A 21,006-nucleotide genomic window follows, 5' to 3' on the forward strand; every position below is an offset into this window, starting at 1 on the left:
CTCTTCTGTTTGAGGCAATCTTGTGTAGACGTAAGTTGGAGTCTGACAGCACATCTTGCGTCCTCTTGAGCAGGTCCACCGCTGCTTCAACTGTAGGGAGAGACTTCAAGCTGTCGTCCACGTAAAAGTCGCGGTTCACAAACTGCTTGACATCGGGCTCTGCATCTCTTACAGACTGCCTTAGACAGTATATGGCTACTCCCGGGGAGGGACAATTCCCAAAAACATGAACCCTCATGCGGTATTCGACAATGTCTTTCAATGGGTCGTTGTCCCTAAACCACAAAAACCTCAGAAAATTGCGATCTTCTTCTCTTAAGGAAGCAGTGGTACATCTGCTGGATGTCTGCTGTTATAGCCACAGCTTCCTTGCGGAATCTGATGAGTACCCCAAGGAGGGTATTATTGAGGTCGGGTCCAGTTAACAATACGTCGTTCAGTGACACTCCGCTGTGCTGGGCACTGGAGTCGAACACTACACGGATGTTCCCTGGTTTTCTAGGATGATATACGCCGAAGGACGGCAAATACCATCGCTCTTCGTCTCTCTTAAGTGGAGGTGCCACTTCAGCATGATTGTTTTGGAAAACTCTTTCCATGAAAGTGAAAAAGTGCTCCTTCATCACTGGCTTCCTCTCTAGACTGCGTCTCAGTAATGACAGTCGATTCAAGGCCTGGACTTTGTTGTCTGGGAGACAAGGCCTTGGAGTTTTGAACGGCAGTGGAGCTATCCAACAGTTGCCTTCATCCTTCTCTAAGGCCTGTTCCATTATTCGCAGGAATGAGATGTTGTCGATGGATGGAGCCACTTTGTTATCATCCTTGGTCTGCTGAAACACTGTGCAGCCTAAAGCCTGATTTATACTTCTGCGATACGTCGAAGCGTAGTTACGCCAGTGCCCTCACGCCGTCGTTGGCCATTTATAGTCCCTGCGTCGAGGGAACGCGCTGCTCTGCAATTCACCGCCATGCGGCTAGGGGGTGTGATGTGTGTGTGTGGTCTATAAAAGAGGAGTCATATCCGTATCCTTGTTTATCTTTGGTCACAGTAAACAATGGCGACCGAGGAAGAGCGTGCGTGTTTGGAGTTGGAGCTCCTTGATCTCGAGGAAGAATTGGTTTTATTACTAGCGTTGTTGCCCAGGCGACAGAGAAGACGTTTGCGGAGGTGGAATGTACGACCATTAAACCAGTCGAGGCAGAGAACGGGTGAATTTACGGCACTGGTTCGCCCACTGAGAGACTTGGATGAAGAGATTTCGGTACTTCCGAATGTCTAAGGGCCGATTTGACGACCTTCTTCGCCGGATACGGCCGTTAATTTTGCACCACACAACGCACAGTATGCCCGTTGATGCTTGCCAGAGACTGGCGGTGACGCTGTGAATTTTAGCTTCTGGTGGAAGCCAGCAAGCTGTGGCGGCGAGCTACAAACTGGCGTCGAGTACTGTGTCCTCCATCATGTCTGAGGTCTGCAAAGCTTTGTGGACAGCGCTTCAGCCAGAGTTTTTGCCATGTCCTTCAACCAGCCAGTGGGAAGCCATGGCAGCGGATTACTGGCGGCTCTGGAACTTCCCAAACTGCGTTGGAAGTCTGGATGGCAAACACATTAATTTGAAAGCACCGCCACGTGCAGGGAGCGACTACTTCAACTACAAAGGGAGTCACTCCATTGTGCTGATGGCAACGTGCGATGCCAGGTAATTTCAACCGAGCTAAATAATTTGTAACTTGTTTGATCTGAATTCATGTTATACTCGTTTACAAATCCACAGTAAACAACAACACTAACAACATGCACTGCATTTTTTTCCCTTTACAGATACCGATTCACAATGGTGGACGTGGGAGGATATGGAAGGGAGAGCGATGGTGGCATTTTTAAAGAGAGCAGGTTTGGGTCGATGCTGCTCGACCACAAACTAAATCTGCCCCCACCAGCTGAACTTCCAGGGACCAGAGTCCAGATCCCTCATGTAATCGTCGCTGATGCTGCCTTCCCCCTGCACTCCAACCTGATGCGACCCTTTCCAGGTATGTAGCAACAAAACAACAAAATAAGAATTCATTATGGCTGTTTGTAATATCTGTATTATAATAATGTGGTCATTAATATTGTGCTTTCCTAAACAGGACGTGGCATGACAATGGACAAGAAGGTGTACAACTACCGCCACAGCAGGGCTAGGCGGGTGATTGAGAATTCATTTGGCATCATGGCGGCGTGGTGGAGGATTCTTGGGAGACCAATAGAGTTCCGGCCCGAGAAAGCTGTAGATGTTGTCAAAGCCTGCCTGGTCCTACACAACTACCTCACCTACACCGATGAGGCAAGCACCTCCGAGAGCAGATACATCCCACCGCATTTTGTGGACACAGAAAGATCGGGATCGGTGCAGCCTGGCGAATGGAGAAGGGTGGTGGCCAGCGATTCAAACCTAGTCCAATCTGTGGATCCTGCACTTATGTCCAGGGCCCGTTCCACCAGAGCTGCCATGGCTGTACGGAATGACCTGATGGCTTTCTTTCAGTCACCCCAAGGAACTGTCCCATGGCAACACGAGGTGGTGTGTCGAGTCACGCTCAACCAGTGATACACATTTTAATAACCGTGTGTATGGTGTTGAAAATGTATATGGTGTTGACAATGTATATAGTGTTGAAAATAAACATAACAACTGTTTCAAAACAAACTTGTCTTTTATTGTTATAAATTGTAATATATACAAAATATAAACAGATGCGTAAAATATATACAAAAAATATATATACAAAAACGTAGCAGCAAAAAACGCAACAGCAAAAAACAGATACAAAAAACGTAGTAGCAAAATTCGACTCCGTCTCGCGGTGCTTCACGTGCGGAGCCAGCCACGATAGGAAATGGTAAAATGCGGGCACTTTTTGGCCGCCTGGGTCGCCGCTTCTTCTTGAATGTTTTTTCCACAGCCGGACATATTTGTCACGGAGGTTCTTCCACCTCTTCATGCAGTCCACGACCGCCACCCCCGTATTGTTCGAAATTTCCCGCCAGGAGTTATTGGCCATTTGGGAGTCTTTGTAATTTTTCGACGACGAGTTGTAGAGGTGCTCGTACCTCCTGACCTCCTCGATTAATCTCTCTTCGACTTGATCCATCGTGAAATTGAACAATTCTCCATACCACAAGAACTTTAAATATGGCGGTGTTGTCGGAAGAAAGACCGGAAAAAACAACTGCCGGAGGAAGTGACGTTTTGAGCGGACCAATCACAGCCCTTGCGGTCCGCGTTGCCGTGAGGCGTAGTTAGGATTTTTTGGAGGTGCACGTCAGGCTACAGCGTAGGGGTCCGCTTCGACGCAGAGAGCTCTGCGTAGCTACGCTTCGACGTAACGCAGAAGTATAAATCAGGCTTAACTCCTCAACCTTTTCATTGCAATTGAGCTTCTCTGTAGTGTGTGCTCTAGGATAGTCGGGACATTGGAAATGATTGTATCTCTCCTTCACACGGAAGACGTTTGGGCATGGCTCAAAGATGGAGGGGCGATTCTGTTCTGTAGTTCTGGTGTAGAACGTATTCACCGTGGTGGGTTTGTGAACACCTCCCAAGCACACATTACCAACTATCACCCATCCCAGGTCGAGTTTCTGGGCGTAGGGAGCATCACGTGGGCCATTCACCTGCTTGCGCACTTTGTGGACCGAAATAATGTCTCGTCCGAGGAGAAGCATGATGGGAGCGCTCAGATCGAGCTCTGGGATGAGGTGAGCAACTGGTTGGAGGTGAAGGTAGTTAGATGCAGCACTGGGTGTCGGAATTTCCATTCTGTTGTTGGGGATATCATTGCATTCCAAGAGACTAGGTAAGGGGAGACTGACTTTTCCATCCATTGATTTGATTTGGAAGCCTGAAGCTCTTCTCCCTGTACTCTCCGTCAATCCAGAGCAGGTCCGGAGAGAGTATGAAGAGGTGGGGCTTTGGACATTGAAGGCATCGAAGAACTCGGAACGAGCTAGAGATTTGTTACTATGCTCGTCGATGATTGCATAGACTTTCAAAGTTCTATTGCGATGGCGTACAGGGTGGATATTGACAAGGCAAATCTTAGATCATGATCTGTCACTCTGATCACCACCACAGACTTTTGTGCAGCTAGTAATGACTTCTGAAGATGGTGTGGAGTCTTGCTCCCCGCCATGCTCCATAGAGTGGGATGGGTCTTGGGTCCATGGTGCTGGTCCAGGGTGGAGGGCAGAGATATGTCTTTCACTCTTACACTCAAGGAATGTTGTTCCTTATTTGCACTCCTTAGCCATGTGTCATGTGGATGTGCAACATTTAAAGCAAATCCCGTTCTCCTTCAGGAATGCTTTACGTTCCTCTAAAGGGCTTTTCACAGAAAGCCCGGCACTTCCGGAGTAGATGAGGCTTTTTATGGATTGGGCACTGTCTCTCGGAATCATCAGCTCTAACATCAAGTCTGTCTGAGGCAAGAGAAGATGGAGGAAGTACATCAGTCTTGTGCACTGAGATTTCCTTTTGTCTTCTTAGTTTCCATGTAGTCTTGTCTCCTTTTAAAGGGACATCTGCTTGGCCAGTGAACTTGAAGCTTGGATCGTTTCGTGTTATAGCTTGTTGCCTTACGAAGTCAACAAACTAACACTCTAAAGGGAGAGAATGAGACTTGGCACTGTAGTTTGTAGCTGGATCCAAGCGAAAACCACTTCTCCTGTATGTTAAATGGCAACTTTTGGACTAAAGGATTTATTCCCTGTGATGTGTCTAGGTATTGTAGGCCTGGGAGATCTCCATCTACCTTTGCTGCCTCTAATTCCATAAGGACATCGCTTAACTCGTGGAGTTTCAAATAATCCCTGTTGGAGATTTTTGGAAAGCTATTGATACGTTGGAAAAGTGCATCTTCAATCACTTCAGGGGCCCCATAAAATGTATCCAGTCTATCCCATATCATCCTGAGTCCTCTATCTGGGAAATTAACATGGACAGCCCTGATCCGTTTAGCATGCTCAGCCGACTCTTTCCCTAGCCACTTGACCAGCAAGTCCATTTCCTCGCTGGACGTCAAATCTAGACCTCTGACCGTATTTCCAAAGGACCGTTTCCACGCTTTGTAGCTATATGGTTGGTCATTGAATTGGATCAAGCCTGTGGTGACTAGCTCCCGTCGAGCCAAATATCTGACGAAGTCAGTCATGTGTGCTTGGTCTTGATGGGCATGTGGAGGTGTGTGACTGGGCATAGAGGAAAGAGGAGGACCGTAGTTTGCTCCATGTGTGCGACTATCATGTTGCACACTACTAGAGTAGCAACACGTATCTGAAGTTGGTTGTGGCTGCTGAGCTATTACTGTTTGGTTTGGTGTTGCAGGGAAAAAGTCAGCGTCGGCTTGACTATGCTCTGTTTTGAAGTGTGAGGGTTGGATAGGGTACTCTGATGCTGGCTCTGCACGTAACTGTCTATTCACATCTTGATAGAGCTGATGCAGTGCTGGTGTAAACTGTACTCTGTTTTCCTCTTTGGCCTGTTCAGCGACATATTCTTTGGTACGCTCCATGGGGTCAAGGGGGGTAGCAGATAGTTGGTCTGAGTGAAGCTTGGAGCTACTTCACTACCAACGACAGCTGCCTCTAAGACGTCTGCTTCGGCCACAGCTGCGGCTGTTTCTTGCTCTAACGATAACATGTTCATCGTTGCTTCTAATTGTGCTTTTTCTACTTTTAGGGCCATTTCCTTCTTTGCATAAGATAGGCGTGCCTTGGCTCCCTCTGCTTTCGCACGAGCCATGGCGGCAGCAGCCCCAGTGGAAGAAGCTTTTGACCTTTTTGAAGAGCATGAGGGGTAGGATCTGGTCTGTAATGTGCCTTCTTTCAATTCCATTTTCTGTTTCCAGCGTAAACTGCGTTATCTTCTGCGCTGAAGCCGTTGTTTCACTGTGCCGCCCTCATTATAAGGTCAGAATATAACTTGGCGGTAAGATAAACACCTTCCATTCATCAAAACTCTGGAGACAGTGATCAATTTGTCCACAGGTTTATTGACTAAAAAAGGGTGAAACTGAGAACTGACAAAAAAGAAACATGCTTAGAAAATATACTTCTTATACAGTACATATTTCCAAATCTTAGTAATACACTAACATACTTTTATCAGAAATCAAATTACTCCTTTTTAACTCACTCATGCTTACATATGAATTGCCTATTTATTGCTCTGTCAATAAAGTAACCTGTTGAGTTTAAATGTGTTGCCACTCATACTTTTTTAATGTCCTATAAACATAGCTTAAATTGTAAATGAATCTGCGAATTAGCTAGGTAGCCCTTTTATGTACAAAACATCAACAGAAATAATACTATCCTCAAATTCACACACAAGTCTTAAACCAACAAATAATGCACTATAATTGAACACAAACACATATGATACGATTACATACCGACGATGCTTCATACGGCATGAGATGTAAGCAGATGTATTTAGATAGAAACAGGCAGCCGGACTATCTGATTTATTGCCATGTGTCTCCACTTCCTAATTGACTTGTGACAACACTTAACTTCCTGTGACACACTTCCTGACTCTCTTAAAGGGGCCACTGCTAACAAATAAAAACTACTAACAAAAATACAATAACAGAACAGTATTAGTGTGTTAAAGTTGCTGCCTGTGTTTGAGTTGTTTGTGTGGATTGTGTGGATTCTTACCTGTCCCTTTGGTGTCTCCTTCAGAGTGTTCGGCCAAAAGAGTCCCCGGGGGTACGAACACCAATTTAAAGGTTCCGGGAGAGACCAAGTGTTAGGATAGGAAGAGGGGGGTTTGGTAGTTGGTGTATATATGTATATTTATTGTAGTGGGTTTGTGTTTATTCTGGGGATGAGTAAATAGCAGTACAGCAGTAGGGTAAATATTATGTAAGGGTAGGCTGCTGATATTGTCTTGGGTGATTAGCTGTGAGATAATATCTTTTGTTAATAAACCTGTGAGTGGAAACATCCAATTAAGTAAGCCAGTGATGGGGTATAAAAGGCGCCAGTTTCCATCTGTCCTTGTTGCTGGTCAGGTCTCATCAATGCTGCCATGCCTGTACCACTGTCTGTATTTGTCATTTTGGTTTTGGTGAATAAACAACCATGATTTGGTGCACCGTACCATCGCCTTTTGACTGCTCTTTTGCTGCATCGTCCAGCCGCTCATGGTCAATCTAACATACTCCAACAGTAAATGGTATATTGGATAATTGTGTTTTATGAGCAACCCAGTGTTTTAACATGGACTCACTGAAACATACCCTGAACTCATACCTGCTACCTCCACCGGGGTCTGATGTCTGATTTGACATGTGCATACCCATATTTGGTCATTTAGTAGTGGTACAATTTTGCTTTCTTCATCAGATAGTTTTAAAAAACTAGTAGCCTGTATGTTCACATGTGTTATGTTAAAAAAAATATAGCATGCATATAATAGTAAGCTTAGAAATGATTTAATAGAATAGATAAATGCACTGTAGCTTAGTTGTCCCACATCACCCTAATAACCCAATACAGTTTTTGAGCCAAACACTTAATGTACACAGATATCCAAAACAGGATAAGTTGTCATTGTGTTTCTTTGGAATAATTTTTAGATATTACACATCAAACATCAAGCATTCATCATTCTTGCAGTTCTTTGAGAAGGTAGACAGCATTTGAAAGGCTAGGGGGGGGGAAAACTAAAACATTTTAGCTGAACGAGGACACTGTAGCCCATTTTAATATGTCAAAGCTTTAGATTTACCTCTTTAAACTCAGAAAGCACCATGGATGTTCATGTTTACAGGATGTGTCAAAAACTCCAGTGTCATCCAATTTGGAGTCTTTGACCTTTGACCTGAGGGCACTACCTGCCTGAAAGCAGGCACAACTCTGTAAAAGTTGGATTGTACATGTTTTAATAATTCTAAAGATGCATCACTTTCTCACAAAGAACTTGAACTTGTAAAGTGCATATACTGTATATGAACTGGCAATTAACCCATAGTTGATTAACACTTCTTGTATTTTAACATCACAGTAAAAAGGGAGGGGAGTAATAAATATAGTCACATTTTACCTCCTCAGGTGAATGCTGCTGTTGTCTAATAAAAACATCAACATCATCTTGTGGGGAAAAGAAGTGGTTGAAGTGCTATGGTCCTTCAAAACTGCTCCCAGATGACTTCTTCCTTGGAAGTCCAAACAGTTCATCTGCAGCTACACTCCAGCGCCCCAGGTCCTCCCACATCCACGTCAACCGCATTAAACCTCTCCGGGTTCCCTTGTCTTGTCTAGCTTCCTTGCCTCCCGTTGATAGCCTCCCTTCCTCTAATGTGATACACCTGTGTCACGTTATCATCCAGTGTATATATGTGGTGTGCTCTCTCCCGTCTGTGCCAGATCGTCTTGTCAGATTCCTGTCAGCGTTCGTTTCTCAGGATATTTTCCTAGTGTTATTGACCGGTTTCGTTTTTCAGATTCTGAGTTTTTGCCTAGTGTTTTGTACCTCTGCCCTGTGAATTGGATTTTCTGGCTTTTTGAATTTTGGACTGATTAACTCTTTTTCCTTGTGTCCACCTGGTCTGTGCCTGATATAAACTGAAAAAGCAGAAAAATGAGCTTACTGTATTTTTACTGCTTCACCAAAGTATGGACTGAATCCATGGTGGCTGCTGATGAAGAGCTGGCTATACACACATTGGCAGAACATGTTAATTAAAATACCTGTTTTTGGATTAACTTCTGGCCTACGACACACTACCAACAAGAAAGAAAAAACCCTTCTTAACACCAGCCCAGAATTTAGCCACTAAATGGGTTTCAATAGATGATTTTACAGTTTATCTCAACAGTAATGAGGCAGGGCAGCAAAAGGTGTTCACATCTGCTTAAAGAAAACATGCTGTCAAATACAGCAGGTAGTGTACCACATACCTTTGATATCAGTCCCAAACAACCCAGGGAGTGTGTTTGTTTGTGTAGAGGATGTTGTTAGTGTAGAACATACATCATGCATGCTGCCTGACTCTCTTCTCCATCACCTCTCCTCTGCTTCTAAAACAAACTTGAGCTCTCTTTATGTCCACGTTACTTCACAGGCATTGTGAGTCAGTTACAGAGAGAGGACCTACTTACTGTAATGACAAGGGCTTCCCATAAATAGTCACATATGCCAGTCATATGATTTTGCCATTTGGGCTGAACTGAGTCATATCTAATTCAAAATTCTATGATCAAAACCTGCAACGTGTGTTCTTTGTTCTGTGTGCACTGTGATCTCACAGTCAGTTTACTGTTCCAATGTTCTAAAGGAAAATGTCTGACTTCCTGTGCTTCCTGGAATGTTTTTAATTGTGCAGGGAGAAACTATATATATACACACATATACATATATATACATACACACACATATGGTGTGATAAGTCCTTTTCGCAACTAAATGTTGTCAAAACAAAGGAGATGTGTATTGATTTTGGGAGGCAGCCCACATCCTCCCAGATCACCATCTGCTACCTGTGGATGTAAGCACTACTTGCTTGACATGCTGTGGAGGATGTGGACAGTTAGAGTGTATGCCATTATCGTTTTTTTTGTTGCTGTTCAGACCTGAAACCATCAATAACTCAGACTCATCTGTGGATCGTTTGATCACATTTTCAAGACATCAACAACAACTAGAAAACAGTTGAGCCTGTGCTTTAATACAGAGAGTGAGTGGGACGAATAAAATACATCCAAAACAAAATGGATTACACACCTGGATCCATCAGGAATAAGTGGTCTAACAAACCTCACCAACAAAAACTGGAAGTACAGTAAAAACTGGTGTAGAAGATTTACTTTTGATATGATTTTATTCATCGTCTTATACACCGGCGGTGTGTCCTATACACTGGTAAAATACAGAGGTTGGATCCGGATTTAGATGTAGGTATGTAAAGGGCTGTCCATACTAAGAATGATAACTATAGCTATACAGATGACAATGTGAGCATCCACACTTATGAACTATAACGTCCTATAAACAGCAGTGTCAGCAGCTAATGAAAATGGATATTGATGACCTGTTACTGCTGTATGTTGATCACAAGTATTTCAGACACTAGTTGCTGTGATGTTTCAGAATTTACACACCAACTTGATGTTGAAGTGCACAGATGAGCAGCATTTATTGCACACTGGCAGTATGAGCACAGAGCTGAAGAATAAAAGATTCAATAACTTTGTTTTTTTTCCACTGGATGGAACAGAGGATGATGCTTGGTTTGACTCTGGGACTGAGATAGAGTCTGAGGACAGTGAGCTTGGTGAACCTTACAGTGAAACACAGCAACAGCTCTGATGAAGAGTTTTTGGGACTGGAATGTGCATACAACTACACACTGTATTAGATATGTAAAGTTACTGTGTTCTTTTAAAAGGTTTAAACTCATAGTCTATCCCAAAACCGGTCAGAGTTAATATACCGGTCCGGTTCAGTCAAGGACCATTAAGTATAAACATAAGAGTATAAACATATGTGTTTATAAAGGGAGTTTTTCATTGCCACTGTCACCAAGTGCTTGCTCATTTGGTAATGTTCTGTCCCTTTGATTCAAATTTAAAGAGTACAGTTTAGACCTGCCATATATGTAAAGTGCCATTGAGAGTACGCACAAATAGATTACACAACAGCTTTTACGCTAAAGCCATAAATGCACTAAACTGCATTAAATAATGGCAATTATTTATTTATTTTTGTTTCTGCACTTTAAAGACGGCATCTCAATTTCGTTGTGCTTTGTACAATGACAATAAAGACTTTCTATTCTATATTCTATGACTTTTGTTGTGATAAGGCGCTATATAAAGATTGATTGATTGATTGATAAATGACTACATAACCCTAACCCAACAAAAGTAGCTATCGTGACAGATCTATAAGAGTAGGCATGGATTGACAAACTCTGTAAGTGTCTATAAGTTGATTTGTATTAGAAAAGCCTTTTTCCCTGCTTGACACCCCCCAAAATACACTGCATCTTATACACCGGTTTTTAATGGTAGACAGGCAGGAATGCCCAAACTATTCCATAAAGGTTGTGTGGCTGCAGGTTTTCATTCCAACCCAGGCTTGATTCATTTAATCAACTGATCTCAATCATCAGATATCTGATTGGCCGAATCATGTGTGTGTCAAAATTTGATTGGCTGGAACAAAAACCTGTAACCTTTCATGTTTTGCCCGGCTTAGGGAATGCACATACACTGAATAGCTACTGGTGACCACGTATGGAATGAAATCCTAATAAGTAACGTTAAATATTGAAACCCATTTCATTACTTCTTACACAGTCAGCACTCTCTTCATTTAGTTTGCTGCATCTGTGATTCTTCAAGGACTTCAACCAGGCATACGACTTCTTACACAGTGAGCAGCTATACAGTTTCTCTCCGGTGTGGACTCGCAGGTGTCTCTTGAACGTCCCTAAATGATAGAAAGTCTTCCCGCATTGCTCGCAGCGGTGCGCCCTCTCTTCAGAGTGAACGAGCAGGTGTTGGTTGTAGCTACTCGAGTAATAAAAGCTTTTCCCGCATTGCTCGCAGCAGTATCGCGTCTGTCCGGAGTGAGTCCGTAGATGTTGGTTGTAACTCTTCAACTGACTGAAACTTTTCCCACATTGCTCACAGCAGTATGGAAGCTCTCCGGAGTGAACCTGTAAGTGTTGCTTGTAACTACTTGAGTAATAGAAACTTTTCCCACATTCCTCACAGCTGTACAGTTTCCCTCCAGAGTGAACGAGCACGTGTTGGGCGTAATTGCTGGAACTTCGGAAGGTCTTACCGCATTGGTCACACCAGTACGGTTTCTCTCCAGTGTGGATGCGCATGTGTTGTCTGTAAGTATACGAGCGACTGAAGCTTTTCCCGCACTGCTCACAACGGTGTGGTTTCTCTCCAGTGTGGACTCGGAGGTGGTCGATGTAGTAGCTACGCCGACTGAAACTCTTCCCGCATTGGTCGCAGCAGTATGGTTTCTCTCCGGTGTGGACCCGCTGGTGCAGCTTCATTTCATCAGAGCAGCGGAACCTCTTCCCGCATTGTTCGCACTGGTACGGCTTCTCTCCGGTGTGGATGCGGAGGTGTCTGTTGTAACTGCTTAAATAAGGGAATCTGTTCCCACACAGGTCACAGCGATATGGCTTTTCACCGGTGTGGCTGCGCACGTGTTGTTTGTAACTAGATTTGAGAGAGAATGTTTTCCCACATTGGTCACAATGGTACGAGTCCTCTTCAAGGGGGGTTCTGTCTGAGTCCATTTGGTTTAACTAATGAAAAGATAAGAGGCAGAAAGATAAAGGTCAGACTGGAGGTCCATAACGTTATTATTGTGACAGGCCTAGCAAACAACCACAAAATCTAACAGGCTGAAGTCGTCACATCAAGTTTCCAGGAAAATTACTGTCAAATCAAACATTTCCTACAATGAACACATTAAAGAACTCTTTAATGAACACTCAAACAAGTGTCTCCACCTGGACATCGCACATTTTTATCAGTGAAATGTAGGACCTGGTTACAGAATGTGGGTGTCACATCTCCCATTAAAAGAAACGCTGTTCATTATACAGAGTTCTGGATTTTTTTGTGCTGAGATACAATCATGTGATGCAGTGGAAACCTCTAAGGCTTGTATTTGAGTATGGCTGCTCTATGCTAGCTGAAAGGCTTTTAATTTGAAAAAGCGAAGGAAATGTAGCATTTCTTTAATGGCAGCTTCACACTGGATGAAAGAACAACAAAGTATATACTTATTACACAAAAACCAGGTAGATATTTATTGTGAATGGGAGAACAGAGACACTACAGGGGGAAGTTGAGATAGATTCCTGTGGAAATGGAAGCACACAGTTAATACTCCACTTCACTATGTGAAAAAAATCAACAAAAAAGGAGGACACACCGATCATAGCAGTCTCCAGTTTCCTAATTCTTTCAAATGTGTCTTTAACAAGCTACTGTGATCCTAAAGAGAACCATCATTGTTGGTCCATGCTACAGACAACACACTGTAGGTACTGAATATAATTGTGGTACTGGATGTTGTGGTGCTACAAGGGAACTATATCTTTTATTGTAAGTATGTTTTGTAAAAGGTCTACTTGTTAATGGACTGGATGTGTTATACTGGCTGCAGTTTTAAAGTTCTGTGCATGTGAGAACCATCAGGTGAGACAGCAGCTGACAAGATGATGCAAACTGACAAACTCTTACCAGTGTACTACAAGAAAGAACTGAGAGGTAATCTTGGCTTGCTATTTTATAATTATATAATTATTTTATTTTATATTCACAGGTCTAAATTTTCCAGTTAAAAAAACAAAAACATTTCCCAGAGCTTACAGCTTATTTCAAACAATAAATGTTTTCCATCTCAGAATGTACAAATAAAAAAGCTGTTAAAACTTTATTTTCTTTCCATCTTTTATCCTCCTGGTATGGTTTCAAATGTGTTCTTTATGCTCAAGTTTTATACACAACCACTTTAAACATATTAATGTTACACTGTATATTTGAAAGATATGAAAAAAAAACCTAAAGGAGGCTGTCAGGACACCAAGAAAGTGAAATATTGGAAGGAACACAGGTTAAGATCACAGTTAAGATTCTGCTATGCTCCATCTCCTTACATTGCTAGAATATTTTGGTGTTCAGTACTCCACGTGGGTGCTCAGGAGCTCAGGCGCCCATATGGAGTTTCTGAGCATGAGTTCCTGAGCACCCACAGAATCAGTACCTATGCAAACAGCCGTAGTGCAACAGACAGTGTCCATGTTACTGTTAGTCTCTGTACAGCCTGCATCCTGCAGAAGGACAAACTGGACAATGTTAGTTTTTTTTATTAGATCTCACCTCTTCTGAAGAACTCATTTCACTGACTTATTGGCGCTGACTTGTAAATGCTCCTCTACTTCTTCTTCTTCCCATCAGCACATTTCAGCTCTGAAATCAAATAAAGCCAGGCTGGTCAGAGCATGAACACCTACTAAGAAAGTAGTAGTTTAATACTGAATTTTCACTGCTAAGCCCAGTGTTGGAAATATGAAAGTTGAAGGGAAAATAATACCAAAGAAATTCAGGAATGAAGTGAAATTTGAAGGAAATCTGCTTCATATAGTTACTACCTTTACATGATCAGGGAAGAACAGATTATTAGTGTATCAGACATAAAGACATATAACAAATTAGATTTTCTTCCCGATTTTGAATATTGAACACTTGAAATTTGATTAATGAATATATATACATTTATAAAGAGCTGTCAATCATGTTTAATCACACTTTATTTTTAAAAAATCTGTTCAATATTTACAGTAAATGACATTTTTCAAGTTTTAATACTCTTCTCAACATGGGAGGTTATGCTTGATGTATGCAAATGTATGCATTTATTGTTGGAAATCAATTAGCAACACTAAACAATGATATAGATTGTCAATAAACCCTCCCAGGTACAGTATTTATGCATTTATGTATATACTCTAATCATAACTTACACTCAACAGGTAACAGATGGGCACAGTAATCAGCTACACTTTCCATTAACACTTTACAATTTAACTTTTAACTGTATGTATGTGTGTACATTTTTCCAGTTTTGATTAACATTTACTGTTTAATATCCCAATGTTGTCTGAAATGAAAGCATGCAGCCCATAAACAACTACAGCTTAAAAATAAAGAAATAATTAAACGTTACATGTGTTGCACTGTCAGGCTGCTTTGCTTTTCTAAATAATTTGAAGTTTACCATTTTGTAGGTAGTATGTACTGTGTGTGTGTTTCAGATGCATGGCTCTGCAGGATGCTGTGGTTGCCCCTTTTCAGTAAGGCTGCCAGTCACTCTGTGCACAAGTCACCAAATCCCACCACCACCACCACCACCTCCTCCTCCTCCTCCTCCTCCTCCATACTTTTACACAGATAATCAACTAAAATGTGACACTGTAGGAACTCTTGGTATTAACTTTCAAGGTCTAACACGTTTTTTATGTCATTGGTGAAAAACAAAACGCAGATCAGCCGCTAAATATCAGTATTATTTCTATTTCCTTTAACTATCTAAAGCTAACTTGAGCTACATGACAGTAACTGAGCTCACAGGTTGAAAAAACAGAACTACTTCGTGGCTGCAGTTTGCTGAAGCTTGTCAACACAACTGTCTTAATATAAGCTTCTACATTTGAGAAAGCTTCGTTTTAGACAGAAAGACAGCTGTCACAGAGCTAACACAGTAGCAGCACAGCATGTTAACACTGTTTGTAGCTTTAAACACACAGAGCTAACACAGTAGCAGCACAGCATGTTAACACTGTTTGTAGCTTTAAACACACAGAGCTAACGCAGTAGCAGCACAGCATGTTAACACTGTTTGTAGCTTTAAACACACAGATAACAGATAGCAGGGTTCACTGAGCCTCACATAAAGACGGCAGAGACAGCCGCAGGAAGACTGGAAAGCTTTGAAGCTAACATGCTATCATGAAGCTAACCTGGATAAATGATAACACAGAGCAGCAGGTAACGTCACCTTTTCTGTCTTCTCTGACGCTCTTATCAATGTAGCTGTTTTCTTCCTCATCTTCTTCGTTTCCTTCTTTGGTGTTTTTTGGCGGTTGGTATCCAGCTTATAGATGCATTACCGCCACCTGCTGGACTGGATTGGTGTGTGGGTCAGTAGATGAAAACAAAAACCTCACCTAAATTTGATTCTATGCCTTTCCACTGAGCACAAACAAACTCCCTAAAGTGATGCCAAGTGAAAACAGATTTCTACAAAGTAATGTCAATAAGTTAAACATATATAATGTAAAATAAGTGACTGAATAAATATTCACCCCCCTAATTTAATAGAGGTCCAGCCAATTATTGCTTGTATTCTCACAAATAGTAAAATGGAGATCACCTGAGTGTCTCAAGCGATTGTAGTATAAAGACACCTGTGTCTGGAAGGTTCAGTTACTGGTTAATCAGTATTCCTGCTATAATTACACCATGAAGACAAAAGAACACTCCAAGAAACTCCAAGAAAAGGTTATTTAAAAGTATAAGTGAGGGGATGGATACAAAAAATGTCCACGTCACTGAACATCCCCTGGAATTCAGTTAAATCCATCATTTAGAAATGAAGGAATATGGCTTTTGTGTAAATCTGCCTAGAGCCGTACTCACAAACTGAATGACAAGAACAAGAAGGAGACTGGTGAGGGAGGCCACCAAGACACCTGTGACTACTCTGAAGGAGTTAAAGGCTTCAGCAGCTGAGATGGGAGAGACTCTGCATATAACAACTGTTGCTTTGTGGGAGAGTGGCAAACAGAAAGCTACTGTTGAAGAAAAAGTATATTAAATCTTGACTAGAGTTCCCCTAAAGTCATGTGGGAGACTCCAAGGCCTACTGGAAGAAGGTTCTTTGGTATGAGGAGACCAAAATGGAGTTTTTTGGCCGTCAGACTAGACATATTGCTTGGCGGACATCAAACACTACACATCACCACAAACACACCATCCCCACCATGAAGCATGGTGGTGGCAGCATTATGCTGTGGGAGAGCTTCTCAGCATCAGGCCCTGGAAGGCATTTAAAGGTAGAGGGTAAAATGAATACAGCAAAATATAGGGAAATCCTGGAGGACAATCTGATTCATTCTGCAAGAGAACTGCAGCATGGGAGAAGATTTATTTTCTAGCAACACAATAACCTGAAGCATACAGTGGAAGCGACACAGAAAAGGTTTAAGACAACAAGGTGAATGTTCTGGAGTGGCCGAGTCAAAGTCCAGACATCAATCCAATAGAGAATTTGTGGCTGGACATGAAAATGGTCGTTCACATCTGATCCTCTTGCAACATGACAGAGCTTGAGCAGTTTTGCAAAGAAGAATAGAGTAAAATTGCAGTGACCAGATGTGTAAGCCTGATTGAGACCTATACACACAGATTCATTGCTGTGACTGTAGCCAAAGATGCATCTACTAAATACTGACTTCAGGAGGTGAATATTTATGAAATCACCTATTATACATTATATATTTTTAATTACAGTTTTTCTCAGTCGCTTTGGTATATTTCTCAGATCGGAATTTAAATTCTCAAAACTACTTCTTCACATCATTGTGTCACTTGTGCACATCAAAAAAGCAGTTTCTCATTTCTTTGAACAAGTTGCAAATGCTTTGGTACATCCATGCAAATGATTATGTACAATTCTCTGCTCTTTCCTACATTATCAATTGCTCATGTCATGTTGATCAAAATGTATTATAATGGGTCTCTGTTGAATAGTCTCACCCCCCACAACATTTAGGCATTAGTTCATCGCATAAGTCTTTACATGCAAAATGGTTGAACATAATATGTCAAGCATATTTCTATACATTTACATTTACATTATACTGCTAAGTAGTGCTAAGTAGTTGTAAGTTAAGAGTGCTACAGTAAGTAATTGTAAGTTAAGAGAGGAGGCACTCTCTGAAGAGCTGGGTCTTCAAGTGCTTCTTAAAGACAGAGAGGGAGGCCCCTGCTCTGGTGGTTTTTGGCAGCGCGTTCCACCAACGTGGAACTACAAATGAGAATAACCTGGATTGCCGTGGTTGTACGGCCGGCAGAGCCAGACGACACTCATTTGATGAACGCAGCATCCGAGGGGTAACATGTGCTCTTACAAGAGCATTTAAGTAGGTGGGAGCATTTCCAACAATCACTCTGTAGGCAAGCATAAGAGACTTGAACTTGATGCGAGCAGCTACAGGTAACCAGTGGAGCTTGATAAGCAGCGGAGTGACGTGTGCCCTCTTTGGCTGGTTGAACACCAGTCGCACCACTGCAATCTGTATCAGCTGTGCACGTCCTTCGGTGGACGTGCACAGGTAGACGTGCGTCTTTACACTATACCGTCTTCACACTAGAATGGCTGCACACAGGGGCTGCGATTGAAAGCTGCGCTTCAAGGGCTATACATTTCCATTAGACTTTTTTTCTAAATCTGTCCTGAACTGGTAAATTGCTCCTAGGTGAATCTTGACTTTCTCTAACGAAGGGAAATGTGTGAAGCGGTAGATCAACCAACGATCAACCAGTTTTCTGAAATAGCTCAAAGGTGCATCTCATGAACCATCAACTGGCAACTGGCAAGTATATATATAGCTGGAGCACAACACAATGTTACAATGTCTGATAATGAAAGGACAAGGAATTGGACGGGGTCAACAGCCAGAGAAAAGAAGAAGAGGAAGAGGAGTGAGGCTTCGTGGCGGAGTAGTTGGGAAGCAAAACAGAGATGAATTGTTTTGAGAAATGTACTTACTGTTTTGCAAATGTCGAGGATGATTCGAGAAATGTACCAAAGCGACTGAGAAAAACTGTAATTGACATTACTTCGTAGAAATCTGTTTTCACTGTGACATTAAAGAGTTGGTTTTTTTTAATTATTTAAAAAAAAAAATTATAATAAAAATTATATTGACCATGATTCAATTTATAAAAGCAATAAAAAGGGAAAACATTCAATGGGGTGAATACTTTAATAGGCTTCTGGTTGTTGTTCTTGCTCTCACCAATATATTAGCAATGAAAGCTAGAAATGTTCCCTCGTCAGTACCATCATGTCAGGGGAAACTTGCCCCAAAACTTTCTGCTGATGTCTTTCAGGCTGCACCAACCTGGTCTGGACAACCTGGTCCCCTAACTCATAGCATTAGGAGACTTCTACCTTACATACTTGTATTTCATTATATGTATTTCCTCACCATATTTTACACATTTACCCCGGCAAGAGCGAGCTACATGTCCGGTGATCTTACGTACTTTATTACACAATATGCCATCCTTCTACACAATTACACAATTTCATTGTAAAGCTGTGCAATGATGCAATGACAATAAAGGCATTGAATTGAATTGAATTGAATTCTAAGATATGCTCTTTCTGTTTCTGTTTTATGGTGATGTTTAACTCTTTGGTGCATTGATCAGCATCATTAATCAGGAACAGCACTTAGAGAAAAGCAGAAACTAGCAGTCTTGCATTCAATAAAGTACAATGCCTTAAAATCCCAGTACAGCATCAAGCACAACCATGGTGTGACTATATGCTGATAAATCAGCAGAGGCTAATGTGGTATTACATCTGTTGTCTTTTTTTCTCGATTGTCACTGTATATAGATAGATAGATAGATAGATAGATAGATAGATAGATAGATAGATAGATAGATAGATAGATAGATAGATAGATAGATAGATAGATAGATAGATAGATAGATAGATAGATAGATAGATAGATAGATAGATAGATAGATAGATAGATAGATAGATAGATAGATAGATAGATAGATAGATAGATAGATAGATGGATAGATAGATAGATAGATTATTAATCCCACAGGAAATTAAGGCACCCAGTATCTTATATGACACACACATACAAATGGAAGAAAAAAAAACACTCACAGAAGACAATTGTGAAAACCTTCCAGATACCAGGAAATATGCATAGTGGAAGTGGTGTAGTAGGATGCTAAGGTAGGATAGAATGTGTACCATGGCAGTAGTGCAAAAAGTGACAGTGCAAGGATATTGCCAGTGCAAGAGTGTGAATTAAAAGATAAAAACACAGGTTAAAAATTAGGACAACACTTTCAGTCAAGGTTCAAAAATAGAGGGTGATGGTGAGTCTGATTACTTCCGAATGTACTTCTGATTTGATACTACCATATGCATTGAAATAGCTGGTTTTAAGATAACTGTAGATTACATAATAACATAATCAGATAAGAGAGAATCAGATAAAATAACTAATTGCTTAGTCTATGTCCATCCTCTATCTTACAGTGCATTTTACCACCACAGTGTTATTACAGTATGTCTTGTAAACTCAAACACAGTATACACAGCACAGTATTTACTGTGGTGGAAAGCACCATTAGGAACATGAGAAGACATCACATGGTGCTGCTCTCCTTATTAAATTAGCTTTCTAGCATCCTTAATCTCTTTTTGCTATTGTCCTGTGACTCATCCAGCCCCCCATTCCTCCATATAGTATCTCCACCTCCTCCTAATCACATCAATATATCTCTTTTCTTTAGATTTACTAGTTCTTACTTGATGCAATCTTTTCATGATTGCATCCTCCAAGCCCCCAACCTTCTACTATTGTTGAGACACACTGTATGGAGATGCGATGTCTTAGATCATCTGATTTGCCAGTATATAAGTTTGTATCTTATGTTTAGACATTAGGAGGCTACTGGGGGTAACCAAGAGATAAAAGCATGAGGAAAAAATAACAAGAATTGTCCAAGTGTAAAAGCTACAATTGGACTATATCAGCTGATCCTTCACGGTTCAGTAAGCAGCTTTGATCCATAATACTAAATGGACTGTACATATATATAACTCTTTTCTAATGTTTTTGACCACTCAAAGCACTTTTACACTACATGTCACATTCACCCATTCATACACTGATGACAGGAGCTACCACACAGGGTGCCAACCTGCTTATCAGGAGGGAGACTAACATTCAAACACCCACCACTGGCGCAGCCATCGGGAGCAATTCAGGGTTAAGTGTCTTACCCAAGGACACATTGACATGTGGACTGGAGGAGTCGGGAATTGAACCACTGACTTTCCAATTGGTGGACGACTGAGCCACAGCCACCAATATGGTGGATCATAATACTCATAAGAGATTGAAAAACCTCCTCATCCAAACTAATGACAATGCTTTGTTTTACTTTGTAATACTGGCAGGTCTATGCAGCTCTTTGCTGGACAACAAAGAAATGCAGTGAATAGCACCTGTTTGTATGTGTGTTGTGATTTCATTTTAATGTGTCATGGAAAATTAATGTCTTAATGAAACACAGTTCACTCACTTATAAAAGATGAAAAGTCTTTTATGACAGTCTTTTAAAATGTCATGCTTAAAATGTCAGAGTCA

General features: G+C 41.5%; 1 protein-coding gene across 1 annotated transcript; it reads right to left on the bottom strand.

The window, feature by feature from the left end:
• Positions 1-9,741: 9,741 nt before the first annotated feature.
• On the bottom strand, positions 9,742-15,631 carry LOC134001570 (zinc finger protein 239-like). The gene is made up of 3 exons (XM_062441063.1): positions 15,591-15,631; positions 13,913-14,002; positions 9,742-12,327 (listed from the first exon to the last, which is right to left on the bottom strand). The coding sequence occupies exons 2-3, from the start codon at positions 13,928-13,930 to the stop codon at positions 11,317-11,319; spliced, it is 1,029 nt and encodes a 342-aa protein (XP_062297047.1). The 5' UTR covers positions 13,931-14,002; positions 15,591-15,631; the 3' UTR covers positions 9,742-11,316.
• Between the last annotated feature and the right edge of the window lie 5,375 nt (positions 15,632-21,006).

The sequence above is a fragment of the Scomber scombrus genome, chromosome 2 (genome assembly GCF_963691925.1).
Source record: "Scomber scombrus chromosome 2, fScoSco1.1, whole genome shotgun sequence".
NCBI lineage: Eukaryota > Metazoa > Chordata > Actinopteri > Scombriformes > Scombridae > Scomber > Scomber scombrus.